We start from the raw sequence: 22,945 nt of genomic DNA, 5'->3' as shown, positions 1-22,945 counted from the left end.
TTGCAGACAAAAAAAAAGTCCCTAATGTAGCCTAAAGTATTTTAATATTAAGATAAGTATTGTGGTTTTTAAAACCAACCCGTTCTCCCCCGTAAGTACTTAAAAGCATATTTTACGACATCGGCGCAAAGTGTCGTAAAGCAGTTGTAGTTTTTTGCCTGAGTGCCACCTACAAGCTGAAGCCCTTGAAAAACTACAAGGCGGCTGTCAGTCGGTGTGCGTCACCGTAAATCTTCCCGCGCAAACGCAGTGGAACGGGAAGCCTCGACACTGTCAAAATCAATCATACATTCCTAACGGTGAGTGTTTTTTACCTGCTAACTTTACAGCATAAATCTTTGTTGAATGTCACTAGTTGCTGCTTAGAAAGTTGGTGAAATGTTTATTTCACATTTTGAACTAGAGTAACCTTGAATTTTGACGTCGGGTTGTAGAACTGTTCTGATCTCTGCGTGGTAGTTTCACACTAGCTAGCTAAAGGTGGACATTACCACAGTTTAGTTTAGCAGCTCCATGCTATTTTGATTTATTTTTGAGTTCGTAAAGAATGTTCGGTTCTTTCTTGCATGTAGTTTCACGGCCATCGCATGTCTCGTTATGAGCAAAGACAACACAAAGCAACCATTTTGACATCTGACCTGCGTGTCTCTCTCACAGTGGGACGCTACGGGACAAACTGCCTCAGTTACACCACAGGTTCATCTTTTCGTTTCTAAAATGCCCCGCATTGAGAATGACATCAAGCTGGACTTCAAAGATGTGCTGCTCCGGCCGAAGAGGAGCACACTCAAGTCCCGGAGTGAGGTGGGTGAGAGCAGCTGTGGAGTTTTTTCCACAGGAAACCTAGATACAGATGTTTCCATTTGGTTCATACTCAAAAAGAATTCAAGCACTCCATGTTCCCTGCCTGGTAAATCATTGAAAAATCTTGGCAATGGAAATCATATGCTTAATATATAAGTAATGCATCACTATAGTAATGGATAAAATGGATTTTAGTTACATAAGTTTGCACACTGTGTTACACTGTTCTCAACACTAAAAAAATAAGAATAACCTTGCGATCCGCGGGGCCATCGCTGTCTTCTCTCCTATCCTCTTGTCTCCTATACTCTCCTGTCCTATGCTCTCCTCTCCTCTCATTTCCACAGATATACAATAAACACATGTTTACAACCAAACTTTCCTGCTACCAGTAGGTGGCGCTATGACCGTATCATCCTATTAGCATATATATATGTTCAGACTCGGGTCCATAGCAGTACTGTAAGATATTGTCCACATTGCATGAAGTATGTTGGTGGTGCTGCAGAAAATAGAGCGAGTTCCTTTGTAATGGCGAATGGTCAACTTTGAGGCCACGCCCCCGCCACACGGTAATACTTTTGAAAGAGTTTTGGAATGCGTCTATTCCATATGGTGTCCTGAGTGGACACAGTGAATTTCAGCGCAATTCGATGAAGTATGTGAGGCGTGAAAAGTTTTGAAGCAGGGTCACAAATAAGCAAAAAATGGCTGCAAACTTTAAAATGGCGGACTTCCTGTTGGGTTTGGAAGGGGGGGGGGGGTCCAAGAGACTTTTTTGTGCGTCTTGAGGTGATACATATGTGTGCCAATTTTAATAATCCTGTGTCAAACCGGCCAGAGGGACCATTCGCTGCTCGGGCCCTAATGAGGATATAATTTGTACCCTAATTAGAGAAATAGTTTGATAAATTCATAGGACTGACGACGAGGTCTTATATTTTGTTTTTGACTTTAATTATGTGTACAAAGCTCATTATTATAACTATTTTTATTTTATATTACTTTAGGTGGATCTGATGAGGAGCTTCACCTTCAGGAACTCCAAGGGCAGCTACCGCGGGATCCCCATCATCGCTGCTAACATGGACACTGTGGGCACCTTTGAGATGGCCCTAGCTTTGCACCAGGTATGTTGGAATGCATAGAATTTATAACTATTGTACATGTTCTTATTTATTGTGGGAAATTAAAGGGATTCAATTAAGCAAAATCAAAACCAGTTGTCTGAGAACACTATAAGGCTTAATAATCCCTACAGGTCCTCGTCCCCTTAATACCCCGTTCACACTGGGGTAAAAAATGTGGCTTAAGCAGGATTCAGCCGCATCCAGATCAATCCAGATGTGTTTTTTTCTGAGTGTGAACACCTCGAATCCGGCTGTATCCAGTTTGATTTCAATCCAGCTAGATCCACCGTGTGTGAACGGACTCTGTATATTACGAGGCGCCACCTAGTGGTTTGGAGGACAGCAAACATGCTGGATGAAGCCGGATTGAGTGCGGACACAAGTGTGTGCTAGCCAGATTTGAAAATAAGTCTGAACGCATCCAGCTTAAAGGCTGTCTGGACTCAATCCTACTCTAGCTGGAATGACTTTCTCCAGTGTGAACGGGGCCTTAAGTTCCTTCAGAGAGAACCGGATTAAAAACAAGGAGATCAAGCCTGACTTAGCATGATTCCCAGATGGTGGTTTACACGTGGCATCTTTTCTTAAATGGCCAAAACAATTATAAATACACTCTTGATTCTCTTCACTTCCTGCTAGTCTCGGGGGTCATTGCTGTCGCTGCACAGTCAGAGTTTCTGTATGACGGCTTTGACATTATTTAAATGAATGTTTGTGTTAATATCCTAATTATTTTTGCTTCTTTGTCTCTTCCACTAGTTCACTCTCTTCACTACAATTCACAAACATTATTCTGTAGACGACTGGCTGGAGTTTGCGACAAAGCATCCTGAATGTTTGGAGGTACTCGGAGTGTTCCAGTTGTTATTATAATATCTGTGTTAGATGAAGGTGATGAAGCCTCTCCCTTGTTTCATTGTTATTATTATTATTATTTCTCAGAGTGTGGCAGTCAGCACAGGGACCGGGGACGGTGACTTTGAAAGGATTTCAGCCATCTTGGATGCAGTGCCACAGCTCAAGTACATCTGTGTGGATGTAGCAAATGGCTACTCTGAACACTTCGTACACTTTGTTAAAGATGTCAGGCAGAAATTCTCTTCACACACTATAATGGTGAGTAGATATCTGGTCATTACTTGTAGGCTATTTTTTTTTAAAATATGTGCTGATTGAATTTGTTGTTCTTTTTGTTTTTGGTCAGGCAGGAAACGTGGTGACGGGAGAAATGGTGGAAGAGCTGATCCTCGCAGGGGCTGACATCATCAAAGTAGGCATCGGACCAGGTAATCAGAGCACAACAGATCTGCGTCCTTACAAAACGTCATATAGTCTAAACTACAACACGATCTCTTCAACCTTTAAACAGTTTCTGTCTCTTCCTTTTGGGTGCAGATCACCAACATGTACAGTTCCCTGTCTGAATGCAGCTTAGTAAGACTTACTAGTCATCTTTTAAACTGTATTCGTCTTCCTTCCCCTGCAGGCTCAGTGTGCACCACACGCAAGAAAACAGGAGTTGGTTACCCGCAGCTCAGTGCTGTGATTGAGTGTGCAGATGCGGCCCACGGCCTGGGTGGACACATCATCTCTGTGAGTCACTACTAGGCTTGTGCAAAATCGTGTCGTGTGCAATTAATCGTCAGAAAAACTGTCACCGATGAATATTTGCCACTTATCAATTACGGCGATTAGTGTCATGATGACGCATTTTTGTGTGCGACGTCCTCTCGCCATCACCCGCGCACATGTGAGCCCACAATAACAATAATGGTGGAAGGCAGTGGTGTTCAGTTAAATGATGTGGAGCAGCACGTTCCTAACAGAGGTTCAACATCTGTCACCATAAGCCGGAGTACGAAGAAAGCCGAAGAAAGCGCAACGAGGACACAACGCCGGCTACAGCTGTATATAGTGCCGCGACATGCATTAGGTGAAGCGTGGAGCGTTGGTTGTTGCCATAGTAACTGGATTTTTGCTGGTATCAAAAGAATGAACTCCGATCTTTATTTACGGACTCCACAGCAAGATAGGAAACATTACAACAGGGAAGTCTCCTCCAGCAGATATTGGAAAGAATTCCACTCAGCCGAGAATCCGCGATACGTTTAGTCAGTTTGCTGCTTACGACCAAACTAAGTGCTGGAAGAACGTAAAGCAGGTTGATTTGCACAGACACACATTTAAATGTGAAATTGTCCGGTTTGTTTGTTTGTTCGTTTTTTCTGCTGCTGTTCTACAGTCTGAGTGAAAACATGCTCTAGTGTGGGACATATTCCAGTCACAGGTTAATTTGCACATTTTTTAACTTGAAATAATCACTGATGTGACTTTTCTGAACTTATTTGTCTGTTTAATTTTAATGTTGATATGCACTGCTCTGTGACCTTAAGATAAGAACATCTGAAGGACAAACTTACTTTAAATGTTTGCTTCATTATTATTTTGAAGCAGTTTGTGCATCTGTTATCAATACATATTTCAAACATGGCTGGTTTGTGTCAGGGTTTGTGAGTGAGAGCGGACACAGATGCAGGATGCAGAGCAGTTCTAAGTTCCAAAAACAGTCCTTTATTTAAAGGCCAGGAGGGCAAAACAATACAAAACTAAAAATCACACTTGTCGTGGTCAAAAGGTAAAGTACAAAATAACTAACTGAAAATCACACTACACGTGGCAAAACTAGAAAGGCAAAACTAGGCAAAACTAGGAAACTTAGCGAGGGTTCAAGGCAGGGTTCAAAAACATAACATAAACAAAGAAACTACCTGGAGCGAAGCATGGCATGGCATGGCAAGGACATGGAGTGACACAAAGCCCACACAGACGAGACGAACTAGCAAGGACAAAGGGGAAGACACAGACTATATACAAAGGGACCAGGGAAGACAACGAGGCACAGGTGACACACATGAGGGCGGGGCTGGTAATCAACCAGGAGGGAAAACACAGGAAGCAAAACTCAAGACAATACACAGGGAGGACAGGACTACCAAAGTAAAACAGGAAACACAAAACAAGACTAGACAACTAGACAACTAGAACACAAAACAAGACTAGACAACTAGACAACTAGAACACAAAACAAGACTAGACAACTAGACAACTAGAACACAAAACACAAACCCAAGGAAACAAAACACCAGAACTACAGGGAAAATAACAACAACTAAACACAGATTAAACTAAAAACCCAAAACAAGGAAAACAAAACCATAAATAAACACCAGGTCATGACAGTTTGTGCCTAATCACTACTTTAACCTGTTAGAATGAAGGGGTTAACTTGACTGATGATTTGTCAGAATCATTGTAGAACACTGTGCCGATTTAGATTTTTCATCAATTAATCGTCAAATTAATCGTTATCGGCTAAATTCCACAATTAATCGCGATTAATTTTTTTGCCAATATTGCCCAACCCTAGTCACTACCACCTGTAATAACAGGTCAGCTAATGCTGATGTTAAATGGATGTTTTATGAAATAAATTAGGAGACACTTTCATGTAACTTTACAAAGTAGAACATGTTTTTTTTAATGTAATATTTTTTTAATTTGCTCACGAAATGGTTCGCAGCCTGTCTCACTGGCTGTAATTCCGTCCACTCTGCTGTTTCCCAGGCCTATTTCATCTATATGAGGATTGCTGTACACATGCGGCACATGATGATGAGCCACAGTGTTGTATTACAGTGTTGTCTTTACTCTGTCACACAGGACGGGGGATGTACTTGCCCAGGAGACGTCTCAAAGGCTTTTGGCAAGTTTTGTTGTTTTTAAAAGTTCCCTCTGATTCTTTTTATCATAAGAAATGTTTCTGTAAAAGCAGGCTCGCCATTGTTGCATTGGCTCTCCATAGGTGCTGGAGCAGACTTTGTGATGCTGGGTGGGATGCTGGCCGGCCACTCGGAGAGTGGGGGTGAGATCATTGAGAAAAATGGCAAGAAATACAAACTTTTTTATGGAATGAGCTCCGACACAGCGATGAAGAAACACGCCGGAGGCGTGGCTGAGTACAGGTGAGTTTTGTGTTCGGACAAGTCGGACAAACTTTCACCCGGCTGTTTACAGTGCTGTCTCCTTTTGAGGATAATTCTTGTGTGTTTTGTTTCCAGAGCTTCAGAGGGGAAGACAGTTGAAGTTCCTTACAAAGGTCCGGTCGATGCAACGATACGAGACGTCCTGGGAGGGGTCCGCTCCACCTGCACCTATGTTGGTGCTGGCAAACTGAAGGAGCTGAGTCGCAGGACCACTTTCATCAGGGTCACCCAGCAGCTCAACACTGTCTTTGGCAACGACAGCTGAGCAGCCAGCTCAATCTGAAACGGAAGTCTCCAACACTGCCTGTCTGAGTGTGTAAACACAACTGAGCGGACATGCCATAACTGTCCTTTTTATCTTTATGTTTTGATACAGCGAAAAAGTTCAGTGTAGTTTTAGTGTGTTAAGTCCTGATTTTATTCCATTTTTTAGTCTGAATGTTTTTGTTTTGTTTTAGTTTTTTCATAAAAATCCACAAAGTGTTCTGGTGCCAGTGTGTCTGTGTGGAGAGCACCGGTGCTGCTGGCTTCTGTCTCATCACGCCAGTATCCAGTAAGTTTCCTAGTTGTATGTACATTTATGCAACTCTCTGACTGTTTATAAACAGTATTAACATGTCTCCATGCCGAGATCCAACTACAGTACAAGCCTTTGTCGCCAACGTGTAAGATTATAGCAGCATCAATTATTTATAAAGCTTAAATATGTATGCAACTGCTGTAGGTAATTAGACAATTGGACCATGTTTTAGGAAAATCTATCATTCCATTTCTTGTTTTTTGCACTTTAATTTTTTTTAATTTGAGATTCTAACAAGTCAGACATTAGTATGTTGAATATTTAATATGAGTGCACAGACAGTATATAGTAATTATATAGTACATGTTACTCAATATAAAGATACTTGTAGCCTTTGTATTGTTTGGCTCTAGCTGCTCCTAATCAATACCAAAGTTATTACACATTCAAGTGAATTAATGAGTCATTACAGCCTTTAATATGAGTGGTCATTCCTTAAAATTAATTTTTTTTTCACTATTACTGCTGCTGGGTATGGCTTAACTTCACACCGTTTATCATCTGTTGTTTTTGTATTTTCACATTCCTGCAATGTTTTTAAAAAAGATTTTTTTTAATGTTGCCAACACATAAAAATAAAGGGATAGTTTGGATTCTTTAAAGAGGGATTGTGTTGCTGTCTATAGATGTTCAGTTAACACAGTAATGAAGGATTTATTATGTGTTATTACTTGACATCTTATACAGGCAATAAAGACTTTCCACATATTTGAATTTGACTAGTTTTATTATTGATTGTTTTACAGTAAACACAAAAAAAATCATTCAGACTTTAAAGCTATTTTGCAATGTAAGTGCAGTGGAAACCTCACCAGTAGATGGAGACAAGCAAACTGGCAGGGAGGAAAAAAAACTGACTCCCAGAACCATACAATCAATTTTTATTTCAATTTAAAAAATTAAAAAAAAAACTCAGTTCAGATGTAATATTACACTTGAACTGTACGTTTATCAGTATGATTTGTCACAGTGACTTTATTTTTCATGACATTTTCCATTATATTTGAACACGGAAAAAACAAAGATCACCAGAATTCTGACAATTAGCAAAGTTCACAAACCAACTCTGTGATGTCTGGACCACCAAGTTTTTTTCCACAGGAACAATTACTGCTCATTGAGATACACTCAAATTGGAAAGGGGAACTGATGTACCTACTCCCATTCATGGTGTGCACCTTTCCACATGAGCACTTCCATGACTTCTCTGTTGTAGCTGTATTTTCAGCATTTTTCATCTTCAGTTGGACAAAAGGGACCAGGTCCCAGTTGTTCAGGCTCATCTCAAGTGTACATATTTCTTCCCTCTGGTGCTGTCCGATTCTGCTGAAAAAGGACAGCGAGGCGGCCAAAAAGTTCCAGCACACCTCCACTGTTTCAGGCCTCGGTACAGGCTCATCTTCTTTCTCCCCCTGATAGGTGAGAGCAGTCGAAGAAACCGTAAGTTTTCTGTTTTCTGCATTGGGAACCCCAGGGTTCATCTTCATCCCAAAACCTTGAGGACAGGATGGTGCCTCAGGACAATCTTCATACGCTGTTGTAAGACAGCTGAGGTTGACGTCTTCACAGCTCAGTGCATAGACAGGTCCGTTCTTCACATCGTTTACAGAATCTTTACCACAAAAACCAATCATCCAGTTATACTTTTTGGAAAGACGGACCACCCACCTCAGAAAGTTGGGAATTGGCAGGGTACTGCGGATTAAAAGAGTTGCAGAGCACTCCCCCATCCAAGTCCCATGGAGAACCTTCCTTTTGTTGTTGGAGAGTGACATGCTGGATGGAAAAATCTCTGGCTCAAAAAATAGGTCTGGACCTGTGGCAACAAGTTCCTGGTGGTGTTCAGGATCGAGCAGAGTCAACAATGATCCCCAGAAGTTGGATGCTTGCTTGACCATTCTTTCACCATTCTGTCTTATCTCCTGAACCAGCTTGTCCCGATCGCTGCCCGGCTCCAGGCCTCTCCTCAGATCCACAGCCTTGGCTTTCTCCACATCCTGATGCACCTGAGAATACATCTGCAGGAATCTGAAGGTGTCCTTCTCCTGCTGCGCTGCTTCAATGCTGCTCTTGCTGGTCTTGATGGACACCATACGAGCAGAGACTGACGTCTTGACGCTGGCCAGAGAAATGTCACGCAGATTAGTCACAGCCTCGATGAGGCGCACGCCACAGTGACTCAGCTTCTCACTTTCACTCTTCTCCCACTTTTCTAGACTCAAATTGTCATCCTCTGTTTTCCCACGTAGGGCCTCCTGCTCAGCTTTAAGCTTTTCCATGAGCTCTTTGTGGGCTGTGGAGAAGGTCTTCATGTTGTGCAGGCGGTGCTGGTCTTCAATGGCACAGGAGACACACACACAGGTCATGTCATCCAGGCAGTAGTATTCCAGGAGTTTTCCATGTTGAGGGCATTTTGTTGTCCCGCACAAAACCATGGGTTCGGTCAGAGGATGGGTCTGCAGTAGGACAGGTGTGGTCAGGTGAGCCTGGAGGTGCTGGACGCACATGGAGATCTCACATTTCATGCAGGTCTTCCGTGCAGGTTTTCTGTCCTCCTCTGTACACATATCACAGAGAATCATTTCTGGATCCTTTTGTGTGTTTTCAGCCATGTTTTATCCTGGTTTGATTTTTTTAGAATATGATTCAGGGTTGAATAAAGTCCTCCTAATGCTCCTTGGTTTATTCTGTTGTAGAACAAAGTTAAAATTGAAATCCAAAATCTAAACGCTGCCTCGTTTCTGGTCTCTCTGTCTCTGCCACAGCAAACTGCGCAATACTTTCAGTTTCCTGAGATATACTCACACACACTCACCAACAGCAAACATCAATGGGTGGGGTTTACTGTTAGGTTTCATTTCACTTCTGCTTGCCTCGCTCGCCAACTTCAGTAGAACAGAAAAAAACTTAAGTAAAACTGACTATTATCTGCTTAAATTAGAGTCAGGTGGATCTGACAGGGTGTTCACTCAGAGTCCATCCTTGATAGCTTACAGCTGTACTCCTCAGCAGTTTTATTTCCAAAGAAATGAAACACACGATGTAGTTTCACTGTCGGCCACGTGTTTCCTAATCTCACGAACAAATCAGGTTAAATGCTCTTTTATGGATCCAGCTGCTCCAAGTTTGCTTTTCTAATAAAAAAAAAGTGATGTGAAAGAAATGTGCCAAATGCCAAATGCCTTGTGGGTGAGGCCAGACCAACAATAACCTAATTGTTGAGTCTGCAGATGATCTGTGCAGTGTGCAAAATGTCCACACACACACACACAGCAACGTCCACTGCGTTTTATAGTTAGCAGCAAACATACAAATGACTGGTAATAAAAAGAGCCAATTCAATGATAAACAGACGGGTACATTAGCCTTTATTTTTACATCTTACATTCATACAGGCATGGTCAAAACCAGTTTACTTTGTTTACTAATGATTTAATAGAAAGAATAGAATAACTTTATTTCTTACATGGTTTTGTTGGCTATTAAATTTGCATATTCTCTTCTCAATATTGTGATGGCATGAGAAGTAGCTCGCTTACATTAACAAGTTCTTAGTAATGGTGGTAAATGTTCACATCTTCTATCACTTTGACGCTTACTTCCGCCTTGTAGCTCGCGCGTTTGCTGTAAGGACTGCTACTATAAGAGCAAGTCTTTATATTTACAGAATTGGTATAATGAAAATATAAATACTGTGAACCAATTATTAGACGACAGTGGCAAGCTATGTGATTACAAGAGTTTCTGTAACAAGTATAATTGGCAAGCACCTCAAAAAGAGTTTGAAATGGTTAAGAAGTCAATCCCTCATAGTATCATAGCTTTAGCCCAAAATGTACAAATTGAAAATGTTAATTTCAGGGAATATCCCATTACCATTGAAGGAATAAATCTAGTCGATAAGAAATGCACAAACAAATATATTAGAAATAATTTTGTCCAAATCTCAAACCCTATATGCAAGAACAGGTGGGCATCTGTCAGTAAAAAACAGTGGAACTCAATCTTCTTACTACCTTATAAATACATAATTACAAATAAAGTTAAAGAATGTCTATTTAAAATAACACATCGATATTACCCAGTTAAAGATTATTTATGTCGTTTTTCTCCCAAATATATCCAATCAATGCTCCTTTTGTCAGGGTGAGGGAGAAAGTATAGAGCATGTCTTTGTGGAATGTTTGCATGTTAACATCTTTTGGTCAAATTTGCAACATTATCTAAAACTAATATTGGGTAAAGATGTTGAACTTACAAAACTGCAAATCTTGCTCATATTTAATAACCGTACATTTACTAAAGATGAAGTTTATATTGTAAACCTAATTATAATCCTTGCAAAATATTATATACACAAAATGAAATGGAATAACAAAGTACCCTCTTGGCATAACTTTAAAGTAACAGATTTGAAAATATATTTAGCTTCCATCAATAAACTTAAACTAACTAATAAGAAATTATTTAAAACGATTGCACTTGCTGAAAAATGTAATATTGCTGTAACCTAGCAGACTCTTTGCCTTGCTTTATGTATTGTTTATGTTATTTGTTGTTTATATGTATAAATTGTAAGTGACATTGTTATAAATAAAGATTTAAAAAAAAAAAAAAAAAGGACTGCTACTTCCTGCTTTATGACGCGATGATGGAACGTAGCCTACGTCCACCTGTACGTACTGACGCAGGGCGTGGCCGCGGGTTTTTAACCTCGGATGACCCCACTCCGCTGAAAAATAAGACATTAAGGGGATATTTTTTGGAGATTTTAGGGGTTAAAACTCCGATCGAGTCACCAACTGCAGTTCGACGGAAGTAAACAGTTATACAGGTGAACACCTACACTGTGTATGGACATGAGAATGCTAGCTAAACTTATGTTTTAACTCGTTGTGCTAATGTAAACAAGCTCTGCCGAGACAGCCTAATCAATGGGGAATTGATCATACATTAATAAATAATTGATGACGTTAGCATGTGTTACCATTGGCAGCTTATAAATGTTATAATCATTATTATAGGTTACAGTTATAAGTTATAAAATAGCATATGGTATTAGCTAAAAAAAAAGATACTATGAAATGAAGTCAGCTGTCATGTGTGGCAATAGAAAGCCTTGAATTACTGAAGTAGTGATCTAACTATTTGCTTGGGAAACATGGCAGTGATTCAGATAATCACCTTAAAGTTTTGATGTATTTAATATTAATATATTTTCCAACTTGCAGGAGTCACAATCACAGATAAGTAAGAAATTTGTCTGAGTAAAGCCTCCCCCAACGCTCAGACAAACCCCACCTGATGCTCCTCGAGAACCTCAAACTGAAACAGGCATTAGCGTTCCCCCCATGGCTTTCACCATGAACCAGAACAGTGCAGTGTGTCTCCCCCTGCTCTCTGAGAGTCAGAAGATCATATGGGTGCACTCACACCAGATTGACCTGCAGCCGATTGGTGCTGCAGAGCTGGAGAAAGCTTTTGATACGTTTCCATACCTGACACACAGTCAGACAACTGCACTGGCACAGCGCTGCTCCTTGCACCCGGACCAAGTAAAGGTGTGGTTTATGGCACAAAGACTCCGCTATGGTATCAGCTGGGACTATAGAGACATCTGTAGGATCCGGAAGGAGGTCATGCCAAGTCAAGGGAAAGCTCGGGGAAACACAGAGCTACAAAACAGGACAGGGAGAGAGGCGAAGAAGCGTGAGAGAAAGAAGAGACGAACAAGCGAGGTTGAAGAGAAACAAAGGATTGCAAAAGATGGAGGAATAATGGAAGGAAACAAGAGTGCTGAAGAGGAAAGAAATAAGCAACCAATGAAGAAAAAGATGGACAAGAAAGAAAGCAATACTTCAAAAAAGCGGAGAACAACAGCAGAGATAGACAAGACGAGAAAGAGGAAACAAGATAATGAAAGTATGATGGAGAGCAAGAGACTCTGCACCCAACCAGAGCTGGAGAAGCCTGCCCACCCTGATGTTGCAGTGCCTCAGACACCACTGGATTCCAGTTCTCTGCTTATCTTCCAGTCTCAAACACAAACTTGTGACACATATTCACTGACTGACCTGTGCTCCATCACAAATACGCACCTGCTGGGGGAAGAACTGCAAGCAGAGGAAACTAACAGCACCTGTTCTGTCACTGACACAGCCAAACGTAAGGAGCTCACAGACGGGAACAGTAGTCCTGTTGCATTTACCTTTGCCCAACAGCAAGACCCCCCTGTAGTCAGCACCCTTTCTACCCCCGTGTGCAGCAATACAAAATCACAGGCTCAGTTGTTAATGATGAAAAGCGCCTTTGTACACTGCCAGTATCCAGACAGTGAGCAGTACGACCGTCTGGCTGTGTCGATCGGAGTTTCCCGACCATCACTTGTTCGGTCGTTTGCTAAAATGCGCTACATGGTAAAGAAACGAAGGCCTTGGTGGATGACTGAGGAGCAGTACACACAGGCAGTGATCAACGTCAAGACACTGACAACCAGGTGAGCAGTGGGAGGAATAAAAAAAAAAAAGCTGTTTGTTTTCAATTTTCAAGTTAATATATTATATTATTATATTAAGATTTATGTCATCTAGTTTCCTGTTATACTATTACTATGTTTGCTGAATATGTTTAGTTTCAAAATGTATCTAGTTTCAATTATGTACAGTCACAGTTAAGACACTGTTTTACACTGGTGAGAGTTTGTATTGTGTATATTATTTTATTCTTGTTCAAGTAAAACAGTCTTACTCCTATATGACTCTTCTGATGATTTCTTATGAGATTACTAGTGACTGGTTCTTAGAGATTGTGCACAGATATTGCACAAATATAGTAATAATCTCTTGTTATCTTGCTGCATTTTGAGCTTCCGCTGAGTTTATACTAAAGGCAACAGGATTCATGCATTCGTACAATCATCTCTTAAGACTACCATCGTGTTTACAGATTGTCCGTGGTTTGTTTTTTCTCAACTTAATAAGCAAAGCGTACTACCTCTACCAATCAATAAGAACCTGGTTTCAAGAGTGCAATCTAAATGGAGGCTCATTTAGTTCCAGCTGGCTGTGTACTCTGTCCTCTGCGGCTGCGGCTGCCACAGCTCTGCGCCTTCAATAATGCGGCGGATCATAGAGGCGGAAGTGATGAGCAGGTGACCAGCAGCCTGGAGGAGAGTGGAGGCCACACGGAGCGCTTCTCTGGAAAACAGGAAAGTAACACTTCTAAAAACCTCTGAAGGTTATATTCAAAAGTTCTTGCATCATGTTATTAGACATAACGTGCATGCTTTTAGGTAAAACTGTAAAATATCAGTGCCAGAGCTGCCAGAAGTCTTCTTACCTGAAGATTTTCTTTGGACCTAGACACTGAAAATCAGCGCTCACAGAGTACAGGCCTTGAAATGTGGCCTTTACGCTCAGGGAGCCAAAAACATCCTTGGGGCTTATCCTGTACAGGTCAAAGGTGACACGGGCTATGTCCCTCCCTGTGCGTGGCTTGTTGTGGTCTTGAGGTCTGGACACTAATGCACCCTGATTGGACAAGAGACAAAAAATTAGAGACAAAATATGTGGAGCTTTTAATGAGTTTGTCTTTCTGTGGTCACACATACCGCCTGTGGTCTCCATGTCTGTCCGGGCTGCAGGGCCATGAGCATGATGTTGTCAGGTAAGGTCATGAGGAACTCATCAGAGTCAACCTCTGTGCCATCCTCCTCACACACCAGAGACAGAGACATGGCAGACAGAGACAGCAGCAATGCCTGGCATACCTACCAGGAACAACGATGGGTTATTGTGACGCATTAAACCTACATGTTTAGATTTAGATATACACCAGTTGTATCTATTGCTCTAACAATTCAACCACTGCTGTTACTGCCCTGGCTAGTTTCCCTGCAGACATCTTATCTCAGCCCTGACTCATGGTTTTGACATCATCAAGTATCCTACATTTAATATTTTCTTACCCGTTTGTAGTCGTCGTTATAGTTGCTTCTTACAGTTTTATCCTTATTAAACTTATTTTAGTCACTCTCACCCTCTCCTTCAGCTCCTCCAGGGTCCCAGCTGTGATGCCCTTCCTGGTCTCTCTGTTGTTGCAACACACTCTGAAAGGTCGCTGTGGTGGAGACCACACTCTCTTGGTTACAGATCTGAGGACAGGACAGAAGAAAAAAGGTGAAATGAAAAAGAAAAATACAGGATGAATTTCCTAACATAAGGTTCTAAAACATTAAAATGAATAGATACAAAAGTCTACCAACACATCCAAACTATTCCTGTACTTACTTGATAAAAGAGGATCCGGTATCCATGCTGGCGGGTTTTCTTCTTCTTTCGCAGCCTTATTTGTTTATAGGCTGTTTGGTTGAGACAACCTGACAAATAACGCCTGTGCTGCTGTCTTTGACGCAGCAACTGGACTTTGACACAGACCTGGTGATAACTCAGATACAGAAGAGAACAGAGCGAAGTTCACATCGTTCACACACAAATAGAATATTATCTCTATAGCTAGGTGTTTGACATTAATGATTAATTATTCATCACTACTAATCATGTTTTAAATCAATATGACTTAATAACACATAAAGTACATGTCTACAATAAACTAATATCAGTTAATATATTGGTCCAGGCAATATTTGTTAATGCTGATATACCATATATGCCTATAGAATATTTTTGAATTGTTTACACCATTGTAATTTGAATATAGGGCGTCACTGGTTTTCTTGTATTATTTCATTTTTTTAAAGTTTTATAGCATTTATGCGTCTTCACATCATTCTACTTTACTTTGTAATGTTTTCTTTCTTCTTCTTCTTCTTCTTATAGGAATTTAGCTGGCGGTTGGCAACCAGTTTAAGGTTCATTTACCGCCACCTACCGGACTGGAGTGTGGACGTCGAGATTAGTCAGAGGGAATAATTTACATAAATTAAATACGACTAAATAATCCCGTGTTTTTAAAGTATATCATTAACCGTTTCCTTACATTTTTAGATACTAATGTTTTCTCCTCTTTTATCGTTTTAATTTGTTAAAAAATAAAAAGTGTAACGTGTCAACATCCGGTCAACGTCACTACCTGCCATCCCGGAAATGATCTTGGGTGCGCTTGTTTAACACACTTTGGCGGTCCCCAGTGTGGAGTTTCGTGTTTTTTTGCGTTCACAGTGCGTTAGCACCGCCAATTCGGTACACCTAAAGTAGGATTGTTATTGACATGTCTGTGAAGGCGGGAGAATGGGAAGCAGAACTTTTAATACAAGTGGACTAGGTTTGTTTGCTGCCATTGCACGAAAATAGTGACTGCGATGTGTAATAATAGGTAACTCTGTCAGTAAACATCGGCGCCTTTGTAAGGTGGTTTGTGTTTGTTTCGCTTTTTCTTTTTAAAACAACTCCAGGAAGAGTCGAAGTTGCTAAGCTAACATAGCTAACTGAGTCAGTGGAATGGCCGAAAGAAAACCTAAAGAAAAGGGTAAGTGGCAGAATCCCGAGAAACCCGAGATTACGGATTTGTAACCATGGCAATTTATCTGGAGGATCCATTTTTAGATGGGGGTACAGTGAGCTAAATAATGGCAGCTATGCATTAGAACATCACTTTCCAATGATGTAGTGAGATTACTTGATACATCACTGGATGTTTGTCTCTTGCACAGATGTCAGCCTTCCCTTTGCTGCGCTGCAGCTCCTGGCCCCGCCGGTGCGCCTGGTGTCTGCAGCTCTCTGGAAGGTCCTGAAGCAGAAGGATGTGATGCAATACGGCATCTTGGAGGAGTTTGTGACTTCAGCCTGCGAGACCGTGCCTGGGCTCCTCACCTTGAGACACCAGAGCAAACTGGCACTGGGTCTGAGAGGAAGGGTAAGTGAGACACAAGAAGGGGGAATCAAGTTTTTAGCTGTGTGTCTCTCATGATCTGTTTATTCTCCTTCTCCATCTCTGGCAGAGCACCACATCCACCATCTTGCCTTTCTATGGGATAAGTCCCCAGATGGTGGCAGTTCTTGTCAGGCAATATATTTTTTCCCCTCATATGTTTGTGTTCAATTTTCTTTTCAGTTAATTATGGAGTTATGCAGCAGGGCTCCTGATGTCAAGGTAATCCAGGCACATCTGGAAAGAATCTGTGTTCCAGCCGTCCCTGCCTCCTCCACAGCCACTATGGTAAAAAAACGTCAGACTTGCATCATTTCAACAGTGCACCAGTGTTAATTTTGGCAGCAATTTCTGATTTAGTTTTTATTTTAGTCTTGTGACTAAAATGTCATTTGATTTTAGTCACGTTTTAGTCATCAACATTGTTTAACTTTTAGTCTAGTTTTAGTCGACTAAATCTGCCGTGGATTTAGTCGACTAAAATTCTATGATATATATTTTTTAATGAAATATTTAAGGTTTGAAGTGCAATAAAACAGGCACAGCTTTAACTTGTGTTATTTGAAACAAACACCTCTTTATTTAATTGCTATGACCTTTTCACAAAAGACCCAGTGAACAGTGAGCTGCTCTCCCTGAATACACTGTTCAGTCATGACCTTCCTCATAAATACTCCATAACTACAGCAAAACACTTTCGTGACAACTTAGAAACAGTGCGCATGCTGTAAAACCATCAGCAGCGGTGTCTTCATTTATAGATTTTGTCACGTGTATCTTTGAGCGGAAGTTAAGATGACTCGTCTGCAAATGTCGCTTCAGGTTTGTTGTGTTTTTACAGCTGATAGTCGCTCCACACGGTTTGAACCGTCTTGTTTGTCTTGACATAAAACGTGTCCGTGTGTGTGTTCTTCTCCTGTGTTGTGTTACCATGCATGAGGACGCCTTCTTCCAGCATCACGGGGTAACGTCCTTACGCAGAGAGATCACTTCTGATTGGCTCTCTGCCGCCGTCTCCTGATTCGTCCCTCCACAAACAAAATCTACTCTGATTGGATCTCGTCTCCATCAATAATTTCGTCTCGTTTTTATTCGTTGACGAAAGTGTCGATACATTTCGTCTTCGTTTTTGGCACCGTGCGTTAGTTTTTATTTAGTTATCGTCTCATTTTTATCAGCAAAAAAAAAGGTCGTTAACGAAAACTATGACGAAAATGATTAGTCAACAAAATTAACACTGCAGTGCACATGCTGAGATACAACACATTAAAATATTTAGGGTTTTGGGTGTTATCATATAGTAGTGATGCTGAATTAGACATTGTTGTGTATGTTAAATGTATGCTTTTTTGTCTGTTTTAGAAGAAGGACGTCAAAATTAAAAAATCTGTTGAAAACTTCCACTTCTTAATTCACTCTTTGCTCGAACACCCGTCAGAGAGAGAACTGTTCTTCAAGGTGAGTACTGTGCCTCACATCTCAACTGGATCTCTGTTCTGTTCATGTAATGTAATGACAGACTTATTTTTATCCTGTTTTCTGATAGGAACAATTTCCAGTAGAATTCGGCTCAAAGTTCGACCAGGAGCTGGAGAAGCTAATGTGGGAGTTTCTGATCCGACTGGATCAGTTGCTTCCAGTTCCGAGCTTGGCTCAGGTAAAGAAAAGCCGCTTGTTTACTTAGACACTAGGGCAGAACGATTTTAAGAATAAATTGAATTGCGATTTTTCTGGCAAATATTGCGATTTCGATTTCATCCACGATTTTTTTCAAATCAAGTTTTAGTGCACATGAGCATTTGCAAAGATCACAGAAACTTACATCATACCTAGGGGTGGGTGATATGGCAAAAATGTTATATCGCGATTCTTTAAAGAAATTTAAAGAGCTGCTGCTGTCACCTCTGTCCACCGTTTACTAGAGTCCTCATATGGAGCCTCTTCATCAAATGCCTGCGTTATTGTGTTGGTGACGTCATTAGCTGTTGCCTTTGTCTCCATCTGACGTACACACACGGCGGCCCTCCCACACACACACAGGTGTAGAAGAGCTGCTGACGGCACAACAGCAGCGAACATAAAGGTGGAGTTCGTTTTAGGGACCAGTTCCTCCATTTTCTTTTTGTCTTCAGCCATAGCGTTTGACAAAACAAAACCTGATTCAGTTAGGAGCAGTGCGAAAAATCGTGGCTTTGACGATCTCCAAATCGCGTTGTCTGAGATCGCAATTTTCGGTCTAAAACGATAGATCGTTCAGCCCTATTAGACACATATTTTATTGCTTTTTTTTTTTTTTATATCACTGATTATTAATTTGTCTTTAGACTGTGTCCTGGCTCAGTGATGCCCCCCCTGTTCTGGAGGAGTGTGCACAGGCAGCCACCCAGCCCCAGCTTCTCAACATTTTGCTGGAGCATCAAGCCTGTCTGGGTCATCTGGAGTCAGCAGGTTGAGTAATGTCTGAACTTTAACAACAGCCACTTGGGTGTAAGTCAAGAATAATACCACGCATCATTTGTTTTGTTTACTTTGTACAGCATCCCTACCTCCAAACATGGGAGACCCCATCCTGGCGTCACTCTCTTTGCCTCCGTCCGGACGGGTGGCCTCAAATCAAACAAGAGACCAAACATTTATTACACCTGTTATTGGACTAATATCAAATGAAGATGTACCAGTCATGATTTCTGCCAGCCAAAGGACACTACAAGGTGACAAGGCAGGCGGTTCAAAAGATGCAGCACGAGAGGAAAAAGACAACTTTAAATTGACTTTAAATACACAGAGGAGAACATCCAAAGTGGGACAAGGACAGGTGGAGGAGGACAGACGTGCTTTGATTCAATGTGATGGGGGAAAACGCAAGAAACCAGACGAAAGAGAGAGTGACTCTGATGAGGCAAAGGAAGAAGAACTGTTAGGTGTGAAAAGATCAGGGAAAAAGAGGCATTTCAGAGGTTACCAAAGAAAAAATGGGACTGAGGCAGATGGAGCACAAACTGTACGAAAGGAAGGGTGTGACAGAGAAGGTTTGGCAGCTCATATGACCAAGCTGGGTGTCAAAAATCTTCCTGAAGATCCATTCCTCCGCTCCATTTTTGCTTCATGTGTGAGCAGCCAGCCTGAAGTTATTATTGAAAAGCTGTCAGAGACCTCTCTTGGCACGAAGAGGGCTGACACCGGAGGAGAAAATTCTGATTATGTGGAGCGTCAGAGGAGAAAGTCGCCCTCCAGAAAAGCTACATTCAAACAAACAAGCAACCGGCAAACCCGCGACTTCCCAGGCTTGGGTGATAAAGAGTAAGAGACGCTTGAAATTTCTCACCTCTGTCTTGGATTCATTGGATTAACATTTGTAGACCATGTTTAAACCTTACAATAAAAAAAGGTTTATTCACAGTTTCTGGATTCAATTGTCTTTTTGAAGTAGTGTTCGTTATTAGATAAGTATGTGTACTTGTTGTTGTCCTGCTAGGGATACAGGTGTCTTTGCTGTGTTTCCTGTTTATTTTCTGACTTAAATTAGAAGTAAACAAAGTGACTAAAGTAGTAGACTGTAACTATTGTTTCTACTTGACAGAAATCATCCCTTATTAACCAGTGTGAGCAGCTCTCCCTCTCATCCACGGAGTAATACAGGTGATTTTAAAGTAGAATTTCAAAATAAGAAAGAGTTTTCAGAGGTTTTAATTCATCTGTGTTTACTTTTACCTTCCAGGAGATGGTGACGACTACGTTGCCGATTCTGAAGATGAGGCAACGAAGAACTTTAAAGGCAGGGTATGTATGTTTTAGTTCTCTTTCTGTGGTGCTCTGTGGGCATAAGAAAAAAAGAACTTTGAACTAAATATACCACAAACCAAAGTGCACATTATGTTCATCATAAACACACGTTGTGTTTCTAAGTCTGTGTCTGTCTGTCTCCCCCAGCTGTTCATGAAGCGATACTACAAGACCAAACATGGTACTTACGTCCCCACTCTGAGGGAGTTCTGGAGGCCCGGGATGAGCCGGAGCAACTTGTTGTCCGCTGGCAAGAAAAGCAGATGATGAAATGGGACTTTTTATGCCAGAGGACTCGGGACTGTCGACGTGTTTTCCACACATGGTTCTTATAATGTGTTTATTTAGCCTCAACTGTGGAAGAATCAGGTCGATGTTAAGTTGATAAATTGTTTTTATTATCATGTAAAAATAACATTGAATAGATTCCAATGCTGATTATGGGCACTGTAATGTAACTTTGTATTATTTCAACTGGTTATTGCAGTTTTACTTTGTAAATAAAGACTTAATATTATTCATTTTTCATTTAGTTGTGGCTTATTCTGCATTATGTTTTTAACATCTTCGAGGTTTTTAACACAGAGCAGTCAGCAGGAATCATTGGTTGAAGAGTATGCCAGTCACTAGCTTTACTAGTCAAATTATAATTAACAATCAAACACAGAAAGACAAATATAGGAGCTCGTTTGTTGCTGTTGGAGGTTCAAAGCCGGCAGCCCATTCCTCCAGTCACTGTGATGGTCTCTCCTGTTATGTAGGAAGCCTCCTCTGAGCACAGGAATGCAATCACCCCTCCGATTTCCTCTGGCTCTCCAATTCTAAGAGATAAACAGAATAACATAGTTACATGTTTCTATCCCAAGCTTTGATCCTACATAAGCGTGACTTGTCACCTTTTAATACTGAGCTGCTTTTTAAACTCGTCCATGATGTCTTCATTTTGCCATAACTGGGACAAAGCAGAAATATATTAGTATCAGAAAACATGACTTTTTAATGTTTGTTGTAGCTGTAGCTGAGTTTCCTCACCGCAGAGCTGAAGCGTGTCTTGATAACTCCAGGGGCCACACAGTTAACTCTGATGTTGCTTTGAGCCAGATCAGGAGCCAGAGCCCGGGTTAGACCCAGCAAGGCCGTCTTACTCACACTGTAAGGACCCAAAGCCTGCAAAGGCACGTGCCATAAACTTTCCAATCACTCCATGTAAATATGAGAAAGCCCCTCTCACTGACCTGCATCGGTTGGTATCCAGCCACAGATGATACAAATATTACATTTCCTCCTCTAAAGGAAAAACACACAACAAATCAGCTGTATACATACAAGAGGACACTGTTACAGCCTGTCATCTATTTATTTGTCTCTCACCCTCTCTTCTCCATATGAGGAACCACCAGCTTGGTCATGAGGAAGGCTGACTTTACATTCACGGCCAGAATCTGGGAAGAAATGTAGAAACTAATTATTTAATCTGTATTCAAATACAGGCTGATAAGTAAGTTCATGACTGTGTGCACCTTGTCCCAGACGTCCTCTGTGGAGTCCATGATGTTTCCAAAGAAAGGATTGACAGCTGCGTTGGACACCAGGATGTCAATCCCGCCACACTGATCCAGAGTCTGAACCAAACACACACAGATTCATACGAGAAGAAATGTAAACACACAAATTATAAGTAAGAGATTCACCATTTGAACCAGCTTTTCTCTGTCTTCTCCTTTGCCGACGTTGCAGGTGGTTCCCGTCACTTTGATGCTCTGGCTCTGCAGTAGAGCCACGGCCTTGTCCACATTGGTCTGCCGCCGGCTGCTCACAACCACATGGGCCCCTCGCTTACCCAAAGCCTGAGCTGCAGCCAGACCAATGCTGAGGAGTAGGAGTAGGATGACAGAGAGCAGCATGACATCATAAATAAGGATTCTTTAAATGAAGAATCTTGAAGATCGTGAATGTTGTTTGGTGTTAATAAGGGCTCAGTAATGGTTATTCTTACCCATCTGTGGAGGCAGTGACTATGGCTACCTTCCCTGCAAGACTGCTTTGAGACATGTGTCTTTGGCCACCTACAGGATTGGTCCGAAGGCACCTCATGACACTTCTAAACATCACCTGTGAACACACACAAACAGATCAGTAGGGTAGAGGTCATCTGACAGAGGTGGCTGAATTCTAGGAGAGTTAAAAGAGGTAATAACACACATTACTGATCTATGGTGCAGTAGCAACATCTATGGTTAAATACTTGGTCGGTATTTAGGAAATAATAAAAGACAAGTCATTTAAACAACACACACTGTCCTAATGATCTAAAACAAATTTTGCAAATACAATCAGGAGCATTACTTTACCCTGCAGTTTATGCAAAACCGCACATACAGCAGTGAAAGGAGAGAATTTGATTAAAACCTCCTTTAAGTTTGGACTTTTGACCGCCGACGCTTCATGTGTTGTTACTTTCAGTGTTTTCCGGGTTAACGTTTAGCTGTCAAAATAAAAGCCTCAATGCATTTAGCTTGTTTATAATTTATTTTTACACTCGTGTTAATTATAAACCCCACGTAACTTATTAGTATTTTTTACTTTTGTGACCAGAAATAGTAATAGCATACTGCATAAAATTCAGTATTTATAGCTAGTTTTCTAATCAACGGCCGAAATCAGATGTCCTCAAACGCAACTCACAAGAACGAGCCAATCACAGAAGCTGTGTGTTC

The 22,945-nt window shown here is 41.2% G+C and overlaps 5 protein-coding genes across 7 annotated transcripts; 2 read left to right on the top strand and 3 right to left on the bottom strand.

Moving 5' to 3' along the window:
* The first annotated feature begins 205 nt into the window (after nt 1–205).
* gmpr2 (guanosine monophosphate reductase 2) lies at nt 206–7,265 on the top strand. 2 transcript variants are annotated; one of them, XM_028429404.1, is made up of 10 exons: nt 206–299; nt 658–804; nt 1,815–1,934; nt 2,694–2,777; nt 2,877–3,050; nt 3,139–3,220; nt 3,421–3,527; nt 5,655–5,697; nt 5,797–5,956; nt 6,053–7,265. In XM_028429404.1, the coding sequence occupies exons 2-10, from the start codon at nt 718–720 to the stop codon at nt 6,240–6,242; spliced, it is 1,047 nt and encodes a 348-aa protein (XP_028285205.1). In that variant the 5' UTR covers nt 206–299; nt 658–717; the 3' UTR covers nt 6,243–7,265. The 2 variants fall into 2 exon arrangements, with proteins under 2 accessions (XP_028285205.1, XP_028285206.1); XM_028429405.1 differs by having other exon boundaries at nt 245–299; nt 697–804.
* LOC114450943 (tripartite motif-containing protein 16) lies at nt 7,266–9,569 on the bottom strand. Its single transcript, XM_028429402.1, has one exon. The coding sequence runs from the start codon at nt 9,167–9,169 to the stop codon at nt 7,601–7,603; it is 1,569 nt and encodes a 522-aa protein (XP_028285203.1). The 5' UTR covers nt 9,170–9,569; the 3' UTR covers nt 7,266–7,600.
* A 3,686-nt stretch (nt 9,570–13,255) lies between these two features.
* cideb (cell death inducing DFFA like effector b) lies at nt 13,256–15,001 on the bottom strand. Its single transcript, XM_028428821.1, has 5 exons — nt 14,846–15,001; nt 14,595–14,709; nt 14,167–14,325; nt 13,896–14,086; nt 13,256–13,753 (listed from the first exon to the last, which is right to left on the bottom strand). Exons 1-5 carry the CDS (start codon nt 14,869–14,871, stop codon nt 13,606–13,608), a joined length of 639 nt encoding a protein of 212 aa, XP_028284622.1. The 5' UTR covers nt 14,872–15,001; the 3' UTR covers nt 13,256–13,605.
* tinf2 (TERF1 (TRF1)-interacting nuclear factor 2) lies at nt 13,700–20,756 on the top strand. Of its 2 annotated transcripts, XM_028428819.1 has the most exons (12): nt 13,700–14,734; nt 15,395–15,839; nt 15,970–16,043; nt 16,228–16,430; nt 16,629–16,733; nt 17,808–17,903; nt 17,992–18,102; nt 18,770–18,893; nt 18,983–19,745; nt 20,026–20,084; nt 20,164–20,225; nt 20,376–20,756. In XM_028428819.1, the coding sequence occupies exons 3-12, from the start codon at nt 16,016–16,018 to the stop codon at nt 20,493–20,495; spliced, it is 1,671 nt and encodes a 556-aa protein (XP_028284620.1). In that variant the 5' UTR covers nt 13,700–14,734; nt 15,395–15,839; nt 15,970–16,015; the 3' UTR covers nt 20,496–20,756. The 2 variants fall into 2 exon arrangements, with proteins under 2 accessions (XP_028284620.1, XP_028284619.1); XM_028428818.1 differs by having other exon boundaries at nt 15,395–16,043.
* On the bottom strand, nt 20,605–22,707 carry dhrs4 (dehydrogenase/reductase (SDR family) member 4). Its single transcript, XM_028428820.1, has 9 exons — nt 22,580–22,707; nt 22,225–22,340; nt 21,920–22,097; nt 21,749–21,850; nt 21,600–21,670; nt 21,464–21,515; nt 21,261–21,395; nt 21,125–21,180; nt 20,605–21,049 (listed from the first exon to the last, which is right to left on the bottom strand). Exons 2-9 carry the CDS (start codon nt 22,335–22,337, stop codon nt 20,935–20,937), a joined length of 822 nt encoding a protein of 273 aa, XP_028284621.1. The 5' UTR covers nt 22,338–22,340; nt 22,580–22,707; the 3' UTR covers nt 20,605–20,934.
* Between the last annotated feature and the right edge of the window lie 238 nt (nt 22,708–22,945).

The sequence above is a fragment of the Parambassis ranga genome, chromosome 18 (assembly GCF_900634625.1).
Source record: "Parambassis ranga chromosome 18, fParRan2.1, whole genome shotgun sequence".
NCBI lineage: Eukaryota > Metazoa > Chordata > Actinopteri > Ambassidae > Parambassis > Parambassis ranga.
Note: the sequence above shows the minus strand (reverse complement) of the source record. Positions and strands in the feature narration are given on the sequence as shown.

Excerpts from the sequence above, each read along its gene's own strand:
- cideb (XM_028428821.1), bottom strand. The coding sequence starts at position 14,871 with ATGGATACCGGATCCTCTTTTATCAA. Across the intron at positions 14,710-14,845 it reads ACCGGATCCTCTTTTATCAA|ATCTGTAACCAAGAGAGTGT; the intron begins GTAAGTACAGGA and ends TCCTGTCCTCAG. Across the intron at positions 13,754-13,895 it reads GGTCCAAAGAAAATCTTCAG|AGAAGCGCTCCGTGTGGCCT; the intron begins GTAAGAAGACTT and ends CCTGTTTTCCAG.
- tinf2 (XM_028428819.1), top strand. The coding sequence starts at position 16,016 with ATGGCCGAAAGAAAACCTAAAGAAAAGG. Across the intron at positions 19,746-20,025 it reads CCAGGCTTGGGTGATAAAGA|AAATCATCCCTTATTAACCA; the intron begins GTAAGAGACGCT and ends TCTACTTGACAG. Across the intron at positions 20,226-20,375 it reads CGAAGAACTTTAAAGGCAGG|CTGTTCATGAAGCGATACTA; the intron begins GTATGTATGTTT and ends TGTCTCCCCCAG.
- dhrs4 (XM_028428820.1), bottom strand. The coding sequence starts at position 22,337 with ATGTTTAGAAGTGTCATGAGGTGCCTTCGGACCAATCCTGTAGGTGGC. Across the intron at positions 21,671-21,748 it reads CAGAGGACGTCTGGGACAAG|ATTCTGGCCGTGAATGTAAA; the intron begins GTGCACACAGTC and ends ATTTCTTCCCAG. Across the intron at positions 21,050-21,124 it reads AAGCAGCTCAGTATTAAAAG|AATTGGAGAGCCAGAGGAAA; the intron begins GTGACAAGTCAC and ends TTTATCTCTTAG.
- gmpr2 (XM_028429404.1), top strand. The coding sequence starts at position 718 with ATGCCCCGCATTGAGAATGACATCAAGCTGGACTTCAAAGATGTGCTG. Across the intron at positions 2,778-2,876 it reads AGCATCCTGAATGTTTGGAG|AGTGTGGCAGTCAGCACAGG; the intron begins GTACTCGGAGTG and ends ATTATTTCTCAG. Across the intron at positions 3,221-3,420 it reads CAAAGTAGGCATCGGACCAG|GCTCAGTGTGCACCACACGC; the intron begins GTAATCAGAGCA and ends CTTCCCCTGCAG.
- LOC114450943 (XM_028429402.1), bottom strand. The coding sequence starts at position 9,169 with ATGGCTGAAAACACACAAAAGGATCCAGAAATGATTCTCTGTGATATG.